The sequence below is a fragment of the Melospiza georgiana genome, chromosome 3 (assembly GCF_028018845.1).
Source record: "Melospiza georgiana isolate bMelGeo1 chromosome 3, bMelGeo1.pri, whole genome shotgun sequence".
Taxonomy (NCBI): Eukaryota; Metazoa; Chordata; class Aves; order Passeriformes; family Passerellidae; genus Melospiza; species Melospiza georgiana.
This window is the reverse complement of record NC_080432.1, coordinates 9,891,725-9,917,850: the sequence shown is the minus strand read 5'-3', so window position 1 is coordinate 9,917,850 and position 26,126 is coordinate 9,891,725. Positions and strand designations below refer to the sequence as shown.

General features: G+C 38.4%; 1 protein-coding gene across 1 annotated transcript in view; it reads right to left on the bottom strand.

The window, feature by feature from the left end:
- Nucleotides 1–2,612: 2,612 nt before the first annotated feature.
- FBXL4 (F-box and leucine rich repeat protein 4) overlaps nt 2,613–26,126 on the bottom strand; it is a 62,475-nt gene continuing 38,961 nt past the window's right edge. The window contains exons 7-9 of the mRNA XM_058020282.1: nt 21,159–21,230; nt 19,964–20,276; nt 2,613–12,087 (exon numbers count right to left, since the gene is read on the bottom strand). Of these exons, the coding sequence (XP_057876265.1) occupies nt 11,924–12,087; nt 19,964–20,276; nt 21,159–21,230 (549 nt within the window). The 3' untranslated portion in view covers nt 2,613–11,923. The remainder of the gene's footprint in view (nt 12,088–19,963; nt 20,277–21,158; nt 21,231–26,126) is intronic.

Here is a 26,126-nt window from a genome sequence, read left to right as displayed (position 1 = left end):
CTTCAAAACTCCTCCCCAGGTCCAGCAGCAGCCACAGCATGGATAAAAACAGCCCAGGGTGCCTGAGGGCTATGTCCCACCATTTTTCTTCCCTTCCACAATCATTTTAAAAAGAGAAGCATCTTATACTCAGTACTAGGTAGGGGCTCTAGAAAAGGTATCTGCTGGGGGAATGAAAGTTCCCCATACTTGATACAAGGCACTGTATCAAGTCTAACAATGAATGCTGTGGGGGGGAAAAACTAGACATATGTTGAAAATAGCATGTCATCACCTTCAATGAACCCTCCCTGTGACAGATAATTTTGCAGACAAACCCTTTGCAATTACTAAGCAGAAGCAATGGCAAAAACACAATGAAGATTTCTCTAAACAGAGATACCACACAGTAAGTTCTCTGAAGTTTATCCTAAACACAGTAATTTTCTTTTAGGTTCTTCTGTGGTAGGCCTTCTGTGCTACAGTAATGTTAACATTTATTATTAGACACAGGTACTGGAAAAGATAACCTAAGTAGATTGCCAGTCACATCTTTCACATTCAGTGCAGTTTTTAAATACAGACAATGTAATGCTTATTATATATATTTTTTAAAATATTTATTATATATATATTTTAAAATATTTTGCCTGTGGTGCACTTTGAGCCCTGAGCTTGTAGCCAGTTAACAAGGCTAAATCTAAGGATGATTCATCCTTTTCACAAAGAAATTATGGAGACTGCATCACTGGCCTCCAGCTGCATTTAGAGACATGCTGGCCTGAAGTTTGAACTGAAATTGTTTGTGCATTTGCATCCAGAGGAGTGGGCATGACCTTGCTACAAAAATGCTGTTGCATTTATTTTACCTTCTGAAGATACCTGTCAGTTCAAAACTGCCTGGTCACAGCATCAGGGCATTTTGATTTCTAGCTCTAAAAAACATGGGAGGGAAAGCATTATGTTAAAATCTGTTTGTGATAATAAATGCCTACATTGTATATGATAACATTTGATTTTACCAGTGAATAAACAATTGCAGCATGCATGGTATCAGATCTGCAGTGTTCTGTTTAAATTTCAGGCAAGATTGCCAATTGCATTGCAAAGTAACAGAGATAAGTTTGCATTTTTAATGTTTTCACAGAACACTAAACTTTCCTCACTCTGTCTAGACATAAAGCAGGTAAAAGTATGGGCATGGAGAACACATAACTCCTTAAGCTGCCCAAATAATAATGCACATCTGTCAAACAATAATGCAAAGAAGTGTATTACCGCCTCTCAGGCATCAAAGTCTGCAAATCCTGACATATTTTGAAATCTGGCTTTATCTGTGTAGGTTTTCAAACTGTTTGCATTACCAGAAGTGCCCCACAGAGGAAAGACAAGACACCTGACAGTTCAGATTTTTGTGTGGATTTTCAATACTGTGAAAGAGGTATAATGAGAAACAGGGCCACCAGAAATGATTCCTGAAACTGTACTTTAGCAGGCATCAAAAATCAGCTTTGTTTTGTCCAAATGCACAGAAGCCAGGTCCAGCCTTGTTCATACACTTCTGGATAAGTGTAAGCACCAGCAGCTCTAAGTTGATGCTAGAAGACAGTTTTAGCACATTTGAAATTAAACTGGCCTGAGGCAAAGCTGTGATACAAAAGCAGAACCCTTCAGGAGGTGCTGGAGATTAAAAGTCTTATTAAGAGTTTCTTTAGAGATGTTAGATAACTCAAAGCTCTGTATCTGGTTGAGTTAATTGCCTTGAACAATTAACACTATCAGGAGAACCTAACACTCAAAAAAATTTGTCTAGAAGAGAATGGGCACTGATTAAACCAACATCAACTTTGGAACCTATAAAACCACTTTAGATAACTCATCAAAAGGAGGACAAACTCCTGGCAAAGCAGTTGCTCATTTTCAATTCAACATTTGGGTTGATCTGGACGAGTAGAGTCCAGCTGATCACCTGTCCCCCTCTGGTGCCCATATTCAAAGCTGCAGAGGCCATAATGTTTTTACTAAATTCAGAGTTTATCATGTTACTTAAGCTCCACATTTAAAAGCAACTGTACCAGTGCGAACATAATTAAAGGGATTAAGAAATACCTTATGGTAACATAATTTGCACTAGACTAGGAAATTATTCTTGAAAGAAAGTCAACAATTATATTTTTCTTGGAGGTCTCTCTTGGTACATTGTAATCTCCATATTCTGCTTTATATCCCATCTGTCTACATACATCTGTTGTCTCTTGCTCTGTACCACAAACTGTTTCAGGCAGTGAAGCATCTATTTTGTGTAACACACCTAATTCCATGTGCTTCCATTGGACTAGAGGAAGCTAACCATTAAACAATAATACACTTTTCTAATAATAATTTTTTTAAAAAGCTAGGTTACAAATTAATATCAAAAAACAACTTATTTCAAAATGAACAGTGATAAAAATATAACCAAACTGTTCCTCAGAATGCATCATATTGTGTTGTATTTTATTGGTTTTTAAAAGGAATGCACGAAAGGTCAATGAATGTAGACAAATAATTTATATTTTATTTATTCATTATTTTATGTACACTTGGCATTTTGCAACACAGTCAAAGGGAAACAAATTAAGTGCAAAGCAAGATAAATATTATAGGTTGAATATATTTTAAACACATTTCTGTCATCTCTGAATTAGCAGACACTGACAACTCAGGGAGAACATTAATTTCAAATTCTTTATACTGGCAGTAACGGAGTAAACTGCACAACACAGTATTATGGTATTTTAAATGATCCAACACAGCAGAAGAAAACAGGCTTAATTTCCTACACAGAAATCATTGGTTAACTTTTAAAGATAAGAAGATTTTATCTTTGAATTAGCAATATAAGGCATTAGATGATTTCTCCATAATAAATGAAATCCTTCATGAATACAGGGCTAACATCTCTGTTTTGTGTGTATGTGTGTATACAAGTCAACCCATACTTCATACCCCAAACGCATCAGTCAAATGAGGAGGAGCCAGGGATCCGTGCCAGAGCTGTGGCTGCAAATGCAGACACAGGTAAAACCTTTGGCTCTACACACAGAAAGAAAGATACAGTAGCCAAATCTGAAAAGAAGGAATACACCAATAGCATTATCTTCCACTTACTCTCAGTCAAGCAGAACACAGATTAGAAGAAAAACCTTGTTTTGAAATGCAATCAAATACTTGACTAAGTACAAAAGAAAAGCATGAGTCTCAGAGAGGAATATTAAAAATAAATGTAGATGTTAAGATAAACACCTCTAGTATACAAAGAGACAAAACTAAAAGTGGATCAGCTAATTACCGAATAGGAACACAGAAAACAGATTTGGGATCTAAGACTGCACATCCAGAAAGAGCTCCTGGAATACTGACTGTATTTAGGACTGCAAAGGGGTGGATGTTAGCTTCATGGGCCAATGCAGCTTAAGATCAGGAAAACAGTCCTGAAAAAAACACATCAGAGAAGTGCTGCCCCTCCCTCCAGCTTAGATTTGCTAACCACTGCCTTCACCATACTTTAGACATGCTCTTATAAGCCTTTCTAATCGAAAACTTCCAGCGTCTGTTTGGAAGGAAGGATCTTTTTTGGGGGATTTATTGAAGCCGTTTAGGACCTGAACATTCTCATATGTTCACAGTAGCATTTTATACTTTAGGGCTTGAGTCACCACCATGAGGTGCAAATAAACAACCTCACTTTGGACATTTTTGTGGCACAGCACTGAGATGAACTATGTAAAAATTTAGAAGCTTTGAATCACAATCAAAAGTGGCTATCCTCATTTATGCTAATTTGAATTAAAGCATTTGCACAACCAACAGGCTCCCACCTGCTGCTTGTTATTCTTAATTGAAGCTAAATGCCCCCTTCCTTCTGCTTGCTTTAATAGCCAAATTGAGAGGATAAAAAAAAAAAAAAACCCAAACAACCAAAAGGACAACTACTAGAAAACAAGCAGTTTTCTAGTTTTAACTGAGGTATTTTATAGGGAGCAATCAGATCCAGTTCAACTAACAGAGCAATGAAAGTGGCGGCCTTAGGTGGAAGCAAGTCAAGCTAGGGGACTAATAGAGAGCACCAAGGGGTAAGCAACCTCTTACTCTGAATCCACTGATGCTAGCTTCCAACAGAAATTGTATTGGGTCTACACAGACCTCTGCTTCTCCAAAGGTCAATTGAAGACCTCAATTGAAGACTAATCTGATCTGAATTACCCTACAGAAGAACCCATCTACTCAGTGACAGGACCCTAGGAGAATAGTGTCCTAACTTTAGTATCTACTCTAGATATTTAAAATTCAATGATATAAATATCCTCCAGCTACAGAAAATGTGCTTAGAGGCAATTATCCCTTTTGTCCTTCTCAACTTGTTATTACAAAAAGGCATAACTTGCTTCTGGTGCTTACAGGCATAGCATGCACAGCACAGGTATTTACAGATAGTGTCTGGAACTATTCCCTCTATCGCTGCTCTTCCACCTTTACAGAAATTAGTTTCTTTAAAAGGTAATGCCATAGGAGTTTCTCGTTACATTACTCAAACCCCTATTGCAGCAGAAAATGGAGTGTACTATTAAATCATAAATACAATGCAAGTATTTTGTTGCTGGTTATGTGATGGGGGCAGGGAGAGAGACCTATTATGTTTAAATGAATCCAGGTGCTGGATTTAGGCATTTAAATGTGAAAGTCTGGAGATGCCCTTCCTTCTCATCTGCACACGTGAACAAATGCGAGCAGGAAATTTCCCCAGGCAATTCACACACCTCACTTCCAGAGCTAGGCCAACCTCCACAACCCTCAACTCCACCATCTGCCTGGCAAGGACATGAATGCAAAATGCCACAAGATGCTGAAGAGCTGCAGTGGCTTGATGTTCATTAACAAAATCCAGAAAGATCACCACCACACAGATTTCACCATGACAGCTGAAGGGCACCTGTAATTGTCTGTATGCCACAGTTAAATCAGAAAGTGCAAGGTCTCCCTGTGAACACATCAATCCCTGGTTATTTTAATTTACTTTTAGTAACTATTCCAAAATAACTTCAAGCATAGACTAGCCATTAGATTCCAAATCCTAACCAAGCCAGCTATTTTCTTTGTTCGTTTCAGAACACTGGGTGTGTGCAAAAATCTGTGGCACTGCCCTAAAGAAAAATCTAGAGACCAAGATGTGATAAAAGGGAACCCACCTCTGATGGTGAGCAGAGACAACTCCTGACAATGGTAAAATAGTAAACATTCAAAAGATGGGAACTCACCACAATTATACACAGTACCTCCCTAAAACACTCAAACATCTCACTGTTTTGTAAACTTGGTCCTCTTTTTCACCTGAATTTGAACATATGTTCAAATGTCTCATGTTTGACACTATGAACAGGTAACTGCTATCCTCAGTTTCCAACAAAGTAAGCAGGAATAACTGTCACCTAAACCATGGCAATCCCTATTCAGTGCAAGGTCTACATAAACAAATATTAAAGATATACAAACTAAACCATTCCTAGTGTATTATAGACAACTCAGTTTCTACCCAGAAACTACTGCCAGTGCCCAAGAATAGGGTTATTTTTCTTAGTCCTTGGTGTAACTTTCAGGCTTTGGAGTGACAATCACACTCCCATAAAACAGTTGTGTGTTTTGTACGTTACAGATCTGCATGTTGAAAACGTTATCACAATTTTATTCCAGTTAAGTTGCATCTAGATTTTCCTGCTAACTTAAACAGAGAGATACATTACTTCTCCCAAAATAACAAAAAAAAGGAAATGTAGAAGATTCTTGGGTTTGTTCTCAACATGCCAAATTCCTTATGACAGGTATTCTTTCTTTTCCCCTCTTGCTACCTTCTTCAGCAATCAGTACAATGAAGCAAAGAAACCAACCACAGGCATATTTCAGATGATAGAACAAAGAAGAAATGAGGCTGGAAAGGGACCTCTGGAGATCATCTAGTCCAGCCTCCACCAGCTCAAGCAGTCACTGCCCAGGATGATGAATATCTCCAGGGATGGAGACTCCCCAGGCTCTCTAGGCAACTGTGCCATAGAATGTGTCATCTTGTGCTTCAGTTTGTGCACATTGCCTCTTGTCCTGTTCATGGGCATCACTGAGAAGAATCTGGCTCCCTCTTCTTCATTCTTTCCCTCCATGAAGTATTCCAATACATTGATCAGATTTCCCTTGAACCTTCTCCAGAGACTTTACCATTTTTACCCCCAAACTGCAGTTTGTCCTCAGAAAAGGACCCATTGCAAAAAAATCTGAGCAATTGTCTTACATGTATCTGTGTGTACATGAGTGAAATAGTTTCAATAAATAACAAAAAACATGGATTCACAGTGGTAGGCAAAGAAAAAAATATTTTTATGTAGTTGATAAAAACAAAACAGAGACATTCTGACTTACTGCACAAACATGTACATGAAAGGTCAATATTAAGAGCATCTAAATGATAAATCTTGATTTAGAAGTATGAGCATGTGATACTATGTGGAAAGCTGTGTTTCTGGGAAAGGTAGAGCTGAAGAGCTGATCTAGAGCAAGGCACTTATTTTCCTCACATCTATAAATAGCTCTGGCTACCCTTCCATGAGTTTCCCAATAAATCTGAATAAGTTCCCTTTTTTCTTTTCTCAACCTTCTTGACATTTATATTTCTTCAGAATCTAGGGAAAATGAGTTTTCAAATAGTTGAGGGTATTTTTATTCTTTTATTATTAGAAAAGGTGAACAAAACATGCAACAGAAAAACTTCATTCCCCACAATGGATGCCCTTCAGTTTAGGACATCTGTCCTAACCCTGTGCCATTTACCAACCTTAAGTGAAAACAAGACAAGGAAAAACCAGAGCTATGTAACTCAAACAAAAGTATTTAGTCCATTAGTTGTAAAGGAAAATCTCACCACTGCCTCCCATTACAGAGGCTGAATCTTCTTAATGAGACTCTTCCTGCTGATGCATTTCTCTGGAGCTCCTGAGGATCTGTAACATGCAGCACTCATTTCTCAGCCCTTCCAAATGTCACTTATCACAACTTGTCCTGTGCTGGTAACTTTTATTAAAGAGCACCTTCTTGCACTTCATTGTCAAGTCAGATATCTAAAAATCACAGAAATCATCATCTCAGTAAAGGACTAATGCCTTCATTTGGGAAAAAACGCTGGCTGCATCTGACATAGCAAGTGCAGGTGCATTAAACCAGGGATTTCTAGCCCAGTAATTTCCAAAGCTACAACTTACAGAATCATTGTTAAAGAGCAATGAACATGTAAATCATCTATATAAAGTCATTCTCATAGTCCTCACAATAAAATGCTACATTTTATTTAGTTTTTGTAAATTTAGCAGTCCTGCTGATGTGACATGGGAAATATATCCCAAAAGATGCAATAAGTACACACAGTAAGAACCAGGACTCAGCACACAATTTTTGCAAATGCACAGTGGGTGACATTTCTGATGACAGTGGAGTAGTTAAACTACTCAGTCTTAATTATAGCAATATGAAAGATTATCAAAATAGTGGCAATACATTAATTATGCTTGCCTGTTCAAGCATTTACAGAACTATACATACAGCCAGTTAGGTATATGAGATTTTGGAAAAGGAAAAGAGGATGCATTTCCAAAAACCCAAACCCAAAAGCCAAATAAACTGATAACATAAAACAAATTATATACCACAGGTATATGCAAGGGGCAGAAGCAGATCCTGGCATTAAGAAAACTCCTCAAGGGTTCCTGGTCAGAATTTCTGGGGATTTTGGTTCTCTCTGGATGGAATTTGGAGGGTTTGAAGGCTTAAGGATGGATGTTGTTTCAGTCTTGTTTTTCAAGACAGATAGTACAGCACTGGATGGAATTAATCTCAGTTTAGTATCTAACCTGAGCTAAATCACAGCTTCCACAGTCTCCAGAGAGGCCCTCTAGAACATGATTCATTCTACTTTCCTGAAATGTCTGCCTTAGGAGATTAATAACTCTCTAGAGGTGCCCAGATTCCTCCCTTGAAGTAGATGTCTAACTTTCAGAGAACTACACTCAGGGAGATGAATTTTACTCACTGTGTACCATGATTCCTGGACATCTGATATCTGGGGAACTTAGCATAAGAGCTCTAAGGAAACGCAAAGGTTTTGGGAGGTTTTATTGTTTGTTCACTGGTGGTTTTTTGTCTGAAACTTGGGCCTCCAAGTACATGGGGGATTATAAGGCCCAAACTCCCATGCAAAATTGTTCTATACAAGTCATGCTCACTAATGGACTTAATCAGGTGTATAATTTAAAGAACAGAAACCCCATCCATTTCATAGAGCTATGCAGCCACAGCTCAAAATTATGAACACAAGTAAGTACAGTACTGAATTAAAGCCTTGAAGAGTTTAGAAGATGCTTTAAATGGTAAAGTTATCATACTAGTTTTTGTGTTTTATTATTTATTTTATTGTTAAATTACCCAAGGAATTACATCTTTACCAACAGGCCATCCCACATCAATTTCATACAGGGGGTATGGAAGACCCCTTTAGCTTAAAAACAGGAGCAGTTCAGAGTACACCCCTTTTTTTGGACATGTTAGCCATTTTTTTTAACATTTGTTGCCAAAGCATATCTTTTACAAAGCTTCAGAAAGACAGATAACCAAACAACAGGATTAAAAAAAGGAATATCCTTAACAGCAGAATTTAGATAACATGACTGAGGTACAGACTAGTGATGGAGATGAGACCCAATTCAAGAGTAATTAAATTCCTCCAGTGAAGGAATTGACAGCATTCATTTTGGATTAAATTAAACTAGAACATAAGTTCCCCTCTATGTGACTGCTTTGCAAGGAGACAGTCCACTGTAGTTATCAGACTTTGCATTCACTCTTCATACCCTGTAACCCTTTTCACGAGCAGACAAACCAAAAGGCACTTTGGCAAAGCAACACTGGAAATTCAGCACATCTGTCCAGGCTTTTCCTGCTGCATGGTAGAGATGAACTCAGTCTCCAGGTAGAGTAAAGCAATAGTTGAAAGCAGAACTGCTATGAAACACCCTTTTTCTATTACACTCACTTTACAAAAGTAATTCCTACATGAAAAACTCTGAGATTTATACATATATGTTTATGTATGTACACATATCCAAAAGAACTCATATAAACACACAAACGTGTGTATATATATAATTTATGCATACATATACATAAATAAATAGACACACTTAAGTATAAGATAGCAGAGCTAAAGAGACAGTGGCCTATTCTTGCTTCTCTGTGACACACAGGGAAGGTCTAAAAGCAATTTGTTTTCTTTATCCTACAAGTATTACAAATGTCAAGTCTGGTCTAACTTTGTTTTGCTGGAAGACTTCTTGGACTTATAAGGCCATAGCTAAAAAAGCTTCTTACTCTCTGATTGAAGGTTGAAGACTACAACTATAGATGGAAGTCATTCCCAATCACTTCTCTGCTCTTTGAATTAATTATACATCAGTAATAGCCAAATTTTAAACAATCCAAATAAAAAGTCAACTTCAATTTATATTCCAAGTGACAATAGAGAATTCCTGAAAAAAACATTTTCCAACAGAACATGCAACAGAAAAAATCTTCCAGTGCAAACAAAATTTCAATTTAAACCTTCTTTACCTAAAAAGCAACAGAGAATGAAATTCTTTACACGTATGTGATTACAAAAACACTTATTTGATTCAGTGATGAGAAAAATTCTATTATCTACCAAGTTTACCAGTTTGAAGGCACAATGGCTATCACTTCATCCACATCCCACTCTGTTTACAGTGAAAAACAAAACAGATCTCTATAGAAGAAAAAGGAGATAAACACAGAACAACCCCTGAGAAGTGAAATTTTACAACAAATACATTTGTTTTGAACTCTGTTCTTTGTAAACTCCCATTATCTGTACCTGTGTTCTCATGTAACTAGAATAATAATGTTTAATAATTACAATGAAAAATATAGACTAAAAAAAGTTACAAGTTCACAGAAAAACAAATGAACCCAAACATGATTGAGAGAAATGAGGTCTCACAGAGAATCATACAAAAGCTGTCATCTTTCAGTACGGAAAAAAAAGTAAATCAATTTAAAGTTCTCTGACAATGTTCAGATTTCTAAAGAAGAAAAAAAATGGAATGGCATAAACTAGTTGGAAATCCCATAGTGCCATCTGTGTGGAGGGAAAAAATTAAAAAGCCAACTGTGCATGCCCTTCTTTGGATCTGGAATTCCCGAGAGATTCAGCAAAATTTAAAAATCTGAAGAACTAGGTCTTTCAATAAAATCAGATAAATGTTCTGTAGCTGTTTCATGACATGGTTTATAATGTATTGGCACCAGCACAAAGAGTTCAAAGCAGTCATTCAGGAGTCACAGAGATTGTCAGATTTTTAACGATTTGCAGCAGTCCTCTAGTAGCAGTTGGTTATTTACTGCAAGAACTGAAGTGTTCTTTGTCACTGATCTTCAGTACAATACTGTACTTCTTGCAGACAAAGTATTCTTATTCCAGTAGGTAGTAAGTGCCATCAATACAAGAATAACAGAATCAGTATCAAAAGACAGCCTATATTTTATGGTCCATATGCATCAACAATGGCTAAAAAGATAAAATTCTAAACCAAAGCTGTACAGAGCAACATACTCTAGCAGTGGTATTCAAGGGGAAAAAAAGAGAAAAGCTTCATCCAAGAAAGTGCAAAAGGAAGAAACTTCCAGAAATTGTCCATCAACACAGTTTTCCTTCTTCAGAGGTGAAGCAGTCTTAAAGAGAGTGCAATAGTACTTTGAGCTACTCTCCTCTTGGAAAAACAAAACAAAAACCCAAACAAAAAAAAAAAAATCCAGTAATAAGGTTTGGTAATTATGAAATCATCAAATTGTATTGCCCTTGTTTCAAACCCATTCTATTTTCATTGCTGTTTGACTGAACGAGGATGCTTGTTTTTACACCTGACAGCAGATTTGATGCCAGTGAAAGGACAGTTGCTAACACATTAGCCTAAGTTCTACTATTCATGGTACTCTGCACAATAACCAGACATACCACAAATAAAGTCTTGACCATGACAGAAATTTGAAAAGAAAACTACCCCAGAGTTTTCTACACATCACCAGTTACAACATTAAGTACTTGGCTTAAACTTTGTATCTCAATACCAAGAAGCAGCTGTCAATTTTATCTTTCATTTCTGCTCTAAGTTCAGGTGGTCCAGGTTCTTTCTTGCATTTATCTGTTGTGCGGCTTAGGCTGGACTGTGAAACATCACTACATCTATTTCAGGTGAAGAAAGGGAGAAAACTCTATCAGATACAATTCACTGCCAAAACTCAAAGAAGACAAAGAGCTTTTTCTATCTGTTCTTATACACACTTAAACTGCTTTTCAAATAACTAATTATAGGCCAGATGATAAAATCTTATGTTGCAGGTCAAACTAGAATGCTACAATATCTGTGTATGTATATACAAATACATATGGATACATTTATATATACACACACAAACACATGAAAAGGAAGCACCCATATTTTCCTTACTGATAAATATTGAACTTCTGCTTTCACCTGGATATTAACATAGTGTATTGTGTATAACACCCTGTGAAGGGACATTGAAGAAGACATTCATTTGCTTCTCATTAAAGCCAGACATATGGCTAGTATTTAAAAACATGCAGTGCCACCAATTAACAGAGCAAAATAATTCTTAGGTACAATATCAACTTAAAGAAACATAATACATTTAAATGTATTTTACCCATCTGTGTAGATAATTAATAGTTTCCACTATTTTATAGCAGATTTATATTCTCCTTAAAAAAAAATCAGCGCAAATTTACAGGAAAACAACTCTGTCAAACGAGTTCCACAGCAGCATATGTAGGGAGTCACTGGGTGAAACTCTTTTTTATGAACACATTAGGAAAGTTGGCATTCAGTTCTAGCACAACTCTATTATCGATCTGTGAACAGAAGGACACGTCGAGTAAAGAAAGATCTTTACAAGACTCCAGCAATTTTCTTAAAGATGCAGGGCTCACCATCCTCGTTCCTGTGCAAAAACAAAACAAAACAGAATTGTAAAGCTACCAAGAAAAGTGCAGGATTTTAAGCTGTTACTATCATGCCATGAAAAAATGTTACTACAACACAACTTTTATCCAGATTATTTAAATGAGTTTTCAAATTAAAAGCTTCTTAGACAGCACATAGACCTTTTACCTTTAAAAAGCCTAATGTATTTTCTTTAACTGCTTAAGTCACTGTCATTTCCTATTGGGGGGCAACTTTACAACTTCAAGGGGAATCTCTTACTAGAGAAGCCAGGCACCCAGAGCCACAAGCCCTCCCAGGGACCAATGCTGGGCTTAGGCAGCAGCCTGGAAGGCCATGGCCATGCTCTCCTGTTGAGCACACAGACCATCAGCACAGCAGATGAGTGACTATTCCAATTCCAAAGGCATCAGCAAGGCTCCCAGGGCTCAGAGCAAGTGTGGGTATTACACACGTGCAGGGGCAGTTATTCAAGAGACTGCTCATCATACATATATGTATGTATAAAACATACATAAACCCTGCCAAAAACAAGACCACAGTGACTGAACTCCCAAGTGTCACACAGGGTCAGAGCAAGCATAGGATTCAGTCAGAAATAAATAAATAAATCTACATTTATAAGCACAAATCCACACATCCATTACAGCTGATGGACATGAAGACAGTCCAGCCCATGGTGCTTAGCACCTGGCCCATCTGACTGGGCTCTGGGGTGTGAGTCAGCTGTCTGAGGTGCTCAGTGCCCCTTGGGGACCTTACACCATGCAGGACATGCACACACAGCTGGCACACAGGACACTGGACTCAGAGGAGGAGACTCATGCCTTACAGGAAAGGCTGGAAGCCTGGCTGGGTACTCTGGGCAAATGAACAGAGCCTGGGTGTCTACAGTGAGCTAAACTGCTCATCAAGCTTTCCCTCTACAGAGTTTATGTATCCAACACTACTGCAGAAAACTGCAGGCAGACTTGAACTCACACAGCTCCATCTTCATCTAACTAGCACCCCAAAAAGCCATCTAGTTCATTTTCTTGTCTAGTGCCAGGGCCAATTATGTTCCTTACACTCCCTACCTCCCCTGCAAAAAAAGCAGCAGATTTTTTTAAAGTAGATTTTCACTGGTGAATCTTGTCAATTGCCAAAAATTATAATTTTAGGGTTACTAAAGCTATCTTTCATGAATTCTACTACTTTTTTGAATTTCTTCATATTTACAGCCCCTTCACAAGTTCAACAGTTTAACTACGTAATGTCAAAAAAAAAAGGGGAAAAAACAAACAAAAAACTCCAGCCTATTAGCTGCAATAATTAAGGTGCAATTAAAGAAGCATGAGAACATTCCCAATTCAGTATTTCTAAATCATGCATACTCCCATGCCCATCTCTTCTGTTCCCTCAAGGCGATCTGTTTTCTAGACTTTCTTGCATCTCAAAATGACCCCTGTTGTGTTGTTTCTGCACTAATTTTGTACTTTTGAAACTGGATGACCACAATAATACAGTGCACTGAGCACACAGTCAGTAATTGTATAGTAAGTCTTATGGTGTTTTTTCCATCTCATGTCTAAATAACCCAAATTTTCTCTATTCCCATTAGAATGATGCTGGGCAATGAGCTGATGTTTTCCAAAAATTGTCCACAGGATCTCTTTCCTACAAAATAGAAGCTAATATAAATCCAGTCCCCTATATATGTAGTTGATGTTATTTTGCCTTATGTGACTACTTTGTACTTGATTCAATGTTTTCTTCCTGCTTTATCACCTGTTTAATAAGTATCACAAGATCATTCTGCCGTTCTTCAGTGTTAAATTCCTCAGTTTAAGATTTTAAGATTTTTCCATCCTGAATACCTGTGTGTTATCTTCTGGCATTATTCACCCCTCTGCCTGGATTACTTATAAGCAGATCAGAACAGACCCTTGGTGACATAACTTCACTGTGAAAAGAGATGATACATTCTTGTCCTCTGAAACACTCATAAACCAGGAAAAGACAGCTGAGTTAGAAAAGCAGCACAACCTTGGCTGAAGTGTGTGAAAATCCAATCTTCTATGGATTGGAGTAGAGCTCACATTCACCAAGAACTTCAAGGAAGTTTAAAGGATGAGAGGCAAAGCCAATACTACCCTTGCTGGGATGCAGCTCTTCATCTAAATATGGCAATGTCCTCTGTATGCCCACTGACTGACCTTCCCATGGCTGCCACTGGTTTACACAGAGAAAAAGATGATTTTACTGTTTTGTAGCTCCTAATCCAAGCCCTTTACAGAAGGCTGTGCCATGTTTGTAACCCTGCATTACTCTAGCACTGAGGATGATTTAAGAGACAGATCACACACCAGAAATAAGATTTCCAGAGCCCTGTATTTGAGCTCATTTAGAATCACATGGCATAAATACCATTTAGTCCTAACAATTTATTATTGTTCAATGCATTGATTTGTTCAAAAGCTTTCTGTATTGGCATTCCAATTTAAGGCAGCTTTCCAGGCTAATCTCCTGGAAAGAATGGCTCTGATGTAGCAGCCTGCTTGATCCCCTCTGCCATGAGCACCAAGGGACACAACAGCTCTCCTGCAATAGCCTTGTGCTGGGGGGAGCCTTCACACCTGGGCTGTCTACTGAGCCCAGCCACTCCTGTGAGCTTGTAACACAGCTGAAATACAGTATCTTCACCTCTAGCCAGGGATTCCTTAATGCTTCAACCTGCCTTACTGTGATTTTGTTTCACTTTCTAGATTCATCTTCCTATTTTCATTCTCTGAATGGGATTCAATTTCAGAAAGACTCTGGATGGTTTCATTAGTCTCCAGTACTGTTCTGCATAAGCAAGGAGGCATCTGAATGTGGTCTCCAATTATCCTATGTCAGGCTCTCAGATTAGCTGTTTTGAGGCATTACTGAACATCACCCAAGGACAGTCTTTGCTATCATGCCCCCAGATTTTATCTCCTCTACAGAGACTAAGCTTGTCATTATCACTGTGATTTTAAACTCCCTTACATTATATGAACCACCAGGCAGTTCTGATGATGGTGATTATGCAACAGTCCCTGAAGATTTACACAGAAATTCTGTACCATGCTTTATTTCTTCACTTCATTTGACCACACACTTTACCACAGTATCACTGTTCTACCATAAGGACCTGCTCTACCATTCCAAATGCAACTCTAGGAGCAACACATTATGCTACTTATCTTTTTTTCCACCAAGCCTTAAAATTGCTACTACATCAGCACCTTCATCTAAACCCAGCCTCATTTATGCATCACAGCTTTTATGCTTCAAGATCCAAACGTGTATTTCTACAAAAATTCTAGATTTAGATGCCTAGCCACAGATTTTTTGTGTAGGATGTTCTTCATTCCTTCCTACCTGAACTTTGATAGTTCTCCTATCATTTCATCCAAGACTTTTAATAGATTTGCAACTAAGTAGGTCATCCTAAATTGCATGTTTTATTGCACCTGGGCTTATTCCCCTCCTCAGAATTAAAATTTTATGTTAGGAAATACCTTTTTCTACAAGTAATCCAGTTGGGGTTTGGTTATTCACACCACAGGATAAATGCACATCATCTGTAGTCTTACTTTTATTTATACAATGTACAGTTAGTTATGTATGTATCCTAAAAGCCCATTCAAAAGCATTTCAGAATTTTAATACAGCACATTTTCCTTTGCTTTTGAAAGATTGGCAACGTAGCCTGCTAGTTAATTACTTACATGGAGCATTTTTCTTCTAGAGTTTGGAGGCTTTTGGACCTTTATGATTTACTATAACTTCTCCTCCATAGACTAATCAGCCATTTTTCAGAATACATACAAAACCAAAGCATTAAAATCTGCTATTTAATTTTGTTACTCAGTCAATTCTTTGTTACCACACTTGTAAAAGGCACCTCTGAGTAATGATCTCTTTGCTCGAACAATTATGCTTATTAGCTGTAAATAATTTAATTGATATCCATCATATATCAAAGCCTTCAAACTCTATAGCTGTTTAGGAGACCTGTGCAGGACAGCTATAAAAACTGCAGAACCCAAATTTTTAGAGCAAGAGACATTACTACACACCAAATAATATTTCAGAGTACCAACTCTTGAAAATAACTAGCACTCTTCCCTCAAATATTCTTACTTTTCTTACCTTTATTTCCCTAGACCAGCCAAACTAGCCTTTTATTCTTTACATTTTATCCAATCTACTGCACACAACTCAAATTCAAAATTTTAATGTGCTACACATTTTCATGTTTGAATTGACTAACTACGTGTTGATGTTCTCAAGATAAAGCTGAAAACTTTGACAGCTGGCAAGGGGGCAGTTGGGTTTTCTGTTGCTCAGGAAGGTGTGGGAGGTGTTGGAATGTAGCTAGGAATACATGAATTTTGTGGTAACGAGGGTGTCTACTTTCCATTACTCTTTTTGTGCAGGACAGAGCAGTTGGACCTTCTGGGGAGCAAGGTTAATACCATTTACTCTTCACCCCTGACAGCAGCTGAGAACCCCACAGGAAGAAAACTCAGCAGCTGATGTGATGTGCAAGAAACGCTTTTGACACTGTCAATTCAGGTTGCCATCTGACTTGTCACATTGCTCAATGCTGATCACAGTTTGAAGACTGGTTTTTTAACTACTGGTCTAGAGGTGTCCACTTAACTTTTGATAGCACTGGCTGATGTACTGCGTCACTAGAGAACCGTCAGATGATCAGAGCTGGATCATTCTGACAGAGGGTGGAAACATGCCATGTCACTCAGCAAAAAAGATGTGGGCTGAGAAGGAAATGATACTTGTAAGCAGGCAGTTCAGGATGTAGTGGGTAAAAGAAAGCTCAGAACTGAAAGTTCAAGAGAAGCACATCCTCATGCATTCAGTGACTCACACCACGCTTCCTCTTCCAAACTTATGATACAGCAGATATGGACAAGCGCATGATTTTTTTTTAAGAGAAATTTACTTTCTATGTTTTACACAGCACAAACAGAGCCTGACATCCAACAATACTTTACATGGACCAGTAAGTATACAGTGTCCTTGAAAACTAGCAGTTTTCATCTTTCACAGAGTCCTCTGACTCTGTAACAAGGAAATTACCAAACAATTATGGTAAAGGACAGATGGGTAGCAAGCCTCAGGACCTATCACCTTCAAACAGCATCCAGGCTATATATAATGTACATTTTTCATCCCTTACAGTTCAACAAGATTTCTTTCAGAGGCTTAGACTACTCCACCCCTGAAGCTATTGTGATGATAAATAACCCATAACTGAAACAAGAAGTTTTCTCTGTCAAGTTTATAAGTTCTAACAACTAAAGAGAGACACTAATATAGTATCTTGAACACTGGTGATTGCAGTGAAGGGAAGACATTCTGACCCTTACTTAGCTAAGTGTTTGTATGTAGGAAAAAACCTCGCTTTTAAACAGCTTTGTTGAAGCAAAAGAAGTTCCCTTACAGCACACAGTGCTAACCCAGCAGCAATACCTCTACACCCTTCACAATGCACACGCAAGGCAGACGTTTCTTTACCTGGGAGATGACAAAGGATATAATGAGAGCACCTCTCATTCCTTCACATCACAGAGAAGACCCACTGTTCAAGGTTACTCTTGCAAAGCTGAGCTCTGACCTCTTACAGCTTCAGCCCTGTTGTCACACTTCTACTGAAGGACAAAAACATACTACACATTCATGCAGCTTAAAGTAACAGGGCGGCCCTGTATCCCATGCCCAAAGCAAGAGCACATTCAGAGATTTGTGACTTCCTTGGTACTCCTGCACAGCGGGAGACTCACTCCTTAGTTCAGACAACAGAGACTTCTCACTGACATGGCAACACCTGGCAACTCTACCTCCAGATGACACAGTGTGGTTCTACTTGACAGCTCTTTCTTGTAACCACAGACTGCAGTGGTTACTACATTCAGACAAAAAAAATTAACACAGTTTCCTCGCTGTTGCCAAAAAAGCAGGGTAAGTCCTTCCCATACATAGTGAATATCACATTGTACTGACTTGTTTACAGCAGAGGACAACCTTTTTTTCACCCTACCAAGTATTTCTCTGCAGGAAGAAAGAAATAATTTTTTGCAGATTATTAATTTTGCAGGAAATTCAACTGGATATCCCCTAGAGGAGATTTATGTGAACACACCATGCAATCTCACAGGAAATATTTGACTACAAATCCATCTGACTCAGAAATATTGGTAAGCACCAGGGAACAGAACAAACTCCTTTTCCACTTTCACGTTACTTTTAAAAAAAAATCATTAGGATGTCCAACTGAATTAAAATCTGAATTCAAACACTAAAGAAATGTGGCAGCAAGCCTTCCCTGCTGTCAGACAGGCAACAGCAGTAACAGACTATCCATGAGCTCAACACAGCCATACTATTCTCTGGGGAGCCCCTGGTGCAGAAAGGAGGTCTGAGCACTTTGTGGGCAGACACGAGGCCCTGGCAACAGAAGCACACGCAAGTGGGTGGTCAGGGGCAGCCAAGTGCTTTTTACAGACTTATTTCCCTACACCATTTGGAAACTTCTCGTGTCTGAGCAGGGCAGTGTGCCCCTGATAATTTAGCTGCAGAGCAGATTCTCTTAAAGATACACAAAGTACAGTAGCCTTGAGGGGCATAAACATATCCACAGCTTGAACTCGGTGGAGTTAAGGTTTTTTCTGTTCATATGTCTTTTCCACATTGGTCCAAAGGCAACTCTCTCAGTCAAAAGTGAGTAAAACTCTTCATCATTACTGAAGAGTGTACTGGAATGTCGATCTGAAGCCATATGGTAAATACTTTGAAATTATAAATGCTGGTAAGAATAAACCCTTAAACTAGCTTGGAAAATTATCCATGTTGATGCTCTCAGTTCTGTGCAGTATCCCTTTCAACCTAAATGTAATATTTTCATTACAATTATTAAACATTAGAAGTATACAGAGCAACTACTTTATTCCCTTTCATTTAAATATTCCTCTTTCAGCTATCCTGTGAAACTAAGTTGGTAAAACCATGAAGAATTTTCTCCCACACTGATGTCACAAACATCTCTGCTGTCCTACATTATTATAAAAAGAAAACCTCATATGCCACCATAAAAGAATAAATTCAGCATCACACAAAACTACACTTCTCAAAGTCCTTACTCAAGAGTTCAAAGTATATTTACTTTAGATCTCTAAAAATATTTTCAACTATGGAAACTGCAGAGGATTAGAAATTTCAGATTTGCTATGATTTTTGACCCCCCCTCACTTCCTTCCCACCTTACTAGAAAGTCTATTTAGGTTTTGTTTTTAATTACCCTTTCATCTTTAATAACTCAAATTCACTTACCAATAAAAGTGATGAATAAATTCAGTATTGCATAGTACATAACATATATAATATATAACAAATATTTATTGCACAAAAGCAAAATGTTTATTGATCACAGACTCATGCTATAAATATACTTTGTCACACTTCAAAGAAATAAAAACACAAACAAAAGTAGAAAGAATTATAAGAAATTTCATCTTCTGATAATCAAAAGAGAAAGGCTTCAGTTAAAAAAGCTGATGGTCATGAAAATAAAAGTCAGTGGAAAAAAATGTTGCACTTAAATTCCAGTTTAAGGAATTTATACTCAGCAGTCAAATTACACAGCTGGTATAAATCTACTGGCTTCTGAGTCAGAAATCATGCAGTGAGCTAAACGTATCTCCTTTTTTTCACATGCAAAAACATAATTTTAAGAAATAATTATTTAACAAATATGTCTGGAAGACAGTTTGGTACTAAGGACTCCTTTTTAGCTGAAAGGCTTTAAAGACACCATAAAGCAAATCCAACACTCCCCCTTCTCTCACCCAGTATATCCAGCTGCCGTAGGTGCGTGCAGTTGGCAGCGAGCTCCTCGATGTCAGTGTCACACACAGACCTGTTGGCCGTGAGGAACAGCTTCTGCAGGTTGGGCAGTTTGCGTGCAAGGTTTGTGAAGCAGCCTGTGCTGCTCTGGAGCGTAGGACACCAACCAAGGTCAAGCTCTTCCAAAAGCTGGCAGCCTGAAGCCAACTCCGCGATCCCGCTTTCTGTTATGTTTTTACATCTCCACAAATCCAGACTGCGAAGCTTTTTGCACTTTGCTCCCATCATGCTTGCTATAAGGTCATAGTCTTCAATCTGCAAGGAAAGCAGACGCTCCGTCATGTGCAGCATCCTTCCAGACATACAGAGGTGTTTCAAGGTTTGCTTCCTAACACACACAACGCATCTGGCTCAAGCATTTGTCATTTCTAAAAATCGTTCATTGCATGGTACAGTGAGATCTACTTTTATAAAAGACAAAAATAAAATTAAATTCTTATAAACCCCAGACTCAGCTGCTTTTAAATTCACTTAATACTGAGGATCAAACCGCAGCAAAAGTTGTTTCTTTGAAGAAACTTTTTTTGCACAGTTGTTTTCCCCTTTAAAGATGATTATAGCAGCTTTTATGACCACAGGAAGTGCAACTACTGAAGAATGATTGAAGTACTCATTTCCATTTTAAGTTGATCAGTTGCTGCATCTCCTTATGAAAGTCTTATTAATTACTTGTTAAGTGATTACACATATAGAGAATGTCCAAAAACTTAGAAAAAGGCTGAAGAACTCTGAGAAAGCCTACAAGCCATTTTAAGCCAACTTAGCTTTACTTTAGTACATAACCCTTACAGATATGACCAACCTGCATCATCTTGAACCTTCCAAAAGAGTAGAGTCTTGTATAAACCTCACATTTAACACAGCTTTGTGAAACAAACCCAGATTGGTTCCAAAGCGAGTGCACACACACACACACAGACAGACACACACACACACAGACAGACACACACACACACAGACAGACACACACACACAGACACACACACACACACACAGATACACACACACAGACACACACACACACACACAGACACACAGACACACACACACAGAGATACACACACACAGAGATACACACACACAGACACACACACACACACACAATCCCCCCACACTCTGAATGGTCCAAGCACTCACCATGACGCAGCTGCCCAGGCTGAGGTGCTGCAGCTCCGAGCAGAAGTTCAAGATACTGAGCAGGGCTGTTTGCTGCCACGGGGGAACACATCAGAAGGAAATACAGAAAGTGAAACAAAGAGAAGAGGTCAATTAGACATTAAAGGCTGTCACCACATTTCTTGAAATACAGCTCAAAACTCTTTTACAGGTGCCTCAAATGCCACTTAATGAGTCTCTGGGTACTTTACCCATTGATTGGCTTACAGACATGGTAATCGTTACAAACCTTTATGCAAGTCACTGTGGCTGGGGCTGTGTGCTGCCCTGAAGTCACCCACACCCCACTGACCTATCTGCTCATGTCCCCCAGGAGAGCTGGTGAAAAGTGCAGCAAGATCAAATAACAGGCAAGGCCAGGCTGCAAACACAGAGGGCTGGCCACACACCAGGAGAAGAGGGCAGGCTCTGACATTCTCCCATCAGCTGCAGCCTGATGGAGCTGCCAATAGAGCTGCACAGCACCAGGGCTGGGCTGGGGACTTCAATGTCAAAGACGGCTCCGTGCTGACAAGGATGCTGACAGCCACTGAGCACTTGTCACTACTGTCACGCTGACTGAAACAGATACAATGGGTATTTTACACTCCTGTTCCTGCCATTTAAAGTTGCCATTCTTTGCAGAAAGTACTGCACATTGCTCAACCTGAAACTGACTGCAACATCAGATGCACCTTACAAAAGTGCACAGCTGGTCTGTTCCACAAAGGAAACTTTTACAGGTTTTTTTACCTGTGTTTCTAAGATACAGAAAAGATCCTTCTGCATTGTCTGTAGACATATTTTGTTTTGTATTTGGAAATGCTCACAGTGTGAAAAAACAAAATATAATCTGGGATTCACATCACAAATACCTGCGCATAATAATTAAAACATCACTTCATTAGGACTTTGTGATCTATATGAGCTTTAAAACAGGACTAGACCTCACAGCCTAGTTAACAACAAGAATATGAGCATTTCTACAGGATATACAACAGTTTGTAACAGAAAAAAATCCAAGCAATATACAAGTGACAAAGTAATCTACTGCTATTAAGTGTCATTACAACAAGAACACTAATCAACAATGTTTGTATGCAGGGGTAGTATAATTTACAGTTTCTTTAAATATAAATTTTCTTGTTTTCAGAAAGTTTATCGTAAAATGCTTCAGTTAATTTCCTCCATTACATTCCAATGGAACTTGGCAGAAAGATGATCCTTTGCCATATCACCAAGAAGAAACATCTGATTCCTGGAAAGACTGGCAGACACAAAAGAGGGACATAACATGGGGCATTCACAGAGACATTTCAGACATTTAATTTAGATGTCTCCAAGGAGCAATTATAAATACCCAACACTTGACATGCTGAATCTTGGTTCCAGCTTGGCCTTCTAAGATTTGATTTCCCAAAGGCAGCCTAAAAGTAGATGTTAAGAATAAGCCTTCCTCACATTTATCTTCATAGATGTCCTACAAAGTCACTGCCCCTTGCTTGCTTGACTTTCATTCACTTTTTAAAGGAAAAGGTAGCTAGGGAATGGAATGCAAGCATTAAAAAGTCATTATTCAAGAGGTTATTAATAATATTTTAAGGTTGGTAAATGTGTAAATATCGAATTCATTTTAAATTGAGCAGTTAATAAGCAAATGGATCATTTGGGTCATGAAAGAGGAATAAACAAATAACTCAAAGAGAATGAGACACAGTCTTTCCTATTCAACTCAGTGAAAGCTATGAGCTTCAGAACCTACTCAGATGCACAAATTGAAAGCAAAATCTCCAAACCCCTGTCTCCAAGAATATTGGAGCTAAACAAATCAGCCTCTAACTGCACACAGAGCTCCAAACAAGGTTTCTGCAGGTATTCAGATGTCTCCACAGGAAAGCTGAATATATTGCTGCATTCTACCAAGTCTTTCAGTAATGGTTTCCAGACTGGAATTTAAACACTGGCCTGAAAGGATGGGAAACAGCAATCTCTTTCCTTACTTGACACAAACAGTACAAAAGTGAACAGTGACTCTGAACAGCTGGTAGGATGTGAGATTGATTCCATGCCTCTTCTGAGAGGGGTGAAATAGAGAGGAGGACTAGTATTCATAGTTATCTTGATAGATAATTGAGCTCCATGTGTTAACTTCAACAGGAATGTAATGGATCTCTCAGAGTACCTTTTTAATCCCTCTCTTTTTCAAGACAGTCCTTCCTGTACTGCCATGCACTGAGGCTACATTTTCAAAGGTCTTTTCACAATCTATTACTTTAAACTATTATTTAAAAAACAAAAACAACTTTAGAAAAAAAGCACTAGAAATCTGAGTAATAGAAGGGAGCTTGGTAGAACACCATGTCATACCATCACAAATCATGCCAAGTCAAGCCCAAGAGTAAACAACCACATACTCAACATTCATCTCACTGGCTATATTAATTCTTCTTCTAGGGCTCACACATGCCCACACACAGCAAACCAGATTTCCTTCAGACACAGTGTCTGTTCTTCTGTAACTGAGGTGGGCTTTGCATATGTCACGCAAGAAGAAAAAACTCTTTGTGCATGCCTAGCTGTGTCTCAGTCAGTTGAGAATCCAGGTGGCAAAAGACATGAAAATAGCAGGAGAGAATGGCAGCTCTCAGAATCCATATGCACCCCACACAGGAGGATGATCATTGTAATAACCTGTCTGTGTCAAGCCATCTGTCAGTACCACAACATGAGCGACACCACTCCCACTGCAGCGAAGGAGAACAGCCAGGCAGTCTCCCCATCCTGGAGCTCTAACAGGCCAACCTTCCAACGTCAGAGCGCTTCGCAAGAGGAGCCTGAACCTGGAGTCTAACTTCACTTTCTTGGCCAAGCAGAGACATTCAAATCAAAGACTATCCATCTAACAACATTCTTCAGCCTGGCAGCCAAGACATTTATAGTTTGGAGATTTCCTGAGTTTTCCCTGAAACAAAGGCAAAGTTTAGCTTTGTACCTGCTCCCTTTTAAAGGGATTGAGAGAGAGTGGATGATTATAAAAACCCACAAAAAACCACTCTAGAAACAAACTTTAGATAAGATTTATTTTTGTTAAATGGAATCATGGCATCAGTGGTCTAAATTTCTTTTGCCATCCAAGCAAAACAAAACCTATCAAAATAATAAATGTTTAAAAGATGCCACAGACAACAGAAAAAGTTCAAAGTGAGTGAATAAAATGGTCTGCTCTATCCTCCATTCCCAGGAAAGAGGTTTTTAGATGAGGAAAACAGAGTGAAGAAGTTGTTTTCAGAGAGAAGACAGAAGTGATGTCAAACTGATTGGAAGGATATGACAGTGCTGCTAAACACAACCTTACAGAGCATATTTCAGAAATATTTTAAGGCATAATAGTTAGTCATAAACCTCAGAAAAGGGGAAGATGGCCTGAAGCTTCTCTGAAATCTTTATATACAGGTACAACAAATGTCTCTCAGAAAGGACATCAACACAGCTGATCCTGGCTTGACCAGGAGATGAGATTACCATTTGAAATCCTACTTTTCTCCAAGACAGGTGACAGGTCTGTCCAAACATCAGTCCTCCACCCTGTAATACACACCTGGATACACACAATAATACTTACTGGGACACAGTTCTGTGCTGTGTATACTTTCATATAAACAGGTGGTATTGCACTGAATTGCCTCCTGTCTTTGTAAAGGCCTTGGCCATCACACAAGGTCTGACTTTGATGTTGTAAAAGTACTGCTGGTTTCAACAGACACCCCCAGCACAAAAACCAAACACTGGTGCTAGAGCAATACACTTGGCAAGACTGACTCTTGCTTGGCTTTTTCAGTTTGTTTTTTCATTCATGATCCAGCAGAAAGCACAAATCATTTCTGATGTTAGTATGATAAAGAAAGCATCCAACAAATAGCCTGAGCTCAATGTCTGTTCAAACAGAAAACCCTTCTGTCTGTGACTCACCTGTGAAAGATGCACTTAGAACATTTAACTATTTACTCATTGCAGTTTCACTGTCAAGTAGTTAGAGATTAAAAAATATAAAAAGGATTAAAAAATACAAATGATGCACTATAATATGGCTATCACATAATAACTCCACTACCATGCTACAAGGCATAAGTGCACCACAATGTGACTCTGGAAGATTAAAGGAAGAGCTTAAGAAAAACAACACTTTGCTTTGGGTTAGAGAAGAAATAGTCTGCAGCTTTTAATTAACTTTCTATAGATCTTGTAAGATGCTTTTAAATTTGTAACTGTTTTACTGGAGACAAACAACAGGTTGTTTCTTCTCCTTCTCAGAAGAACCATGTCTGACATAAATTGGGAATTCTTCCAGTCCCTCAATAAAACAAGAGTCTAAGTCTTTTAAAATACTTTTATTCTTCTGCAATTGTTTCTTCAAATTTTTCAGTGACGTTATTGCTAAGACAAAGGAATCTAAAAATTATCTTTAGATAATTAAAGACTGCTTCCTCCCTTCCCTTGCTTGCTATGTTTTTAATCAGAGTTACTAATTCTCCAGTTGACCTTTTTGTTGAAGAAAAAATTGAATTATATAGGATTTAATTTTGTATTTTTAACATTAAAAATCCAAGTTTCTAGTAGAAAATATTTCCCTCAATTGCCAACCCCACAGTCCTGCCTCAATGAGGAGGGGTACATGTGGTAAAGAGGAGGTAACTCTGCAGGGTGCTCTAAGTAATCTGTCTTCCTAAAACTATCAAAGTCAATGACTTTTCAATGAATTCCTTGAAATTCTTGGAACCTGAGATACTGAAAGAAAGAAGAACTGGAGAACTGTGAAGGCCAAGCCAATGAAATCTGCGTCTCTCTCAAGCCGACCAATCACATCCATAATTCTCAGAAGCTGATTCTTTAGTAGAAAAATCAAAATATTCTTAGAACTGCACAGAAAGGCTCCTCTGTTCATGATCTGAG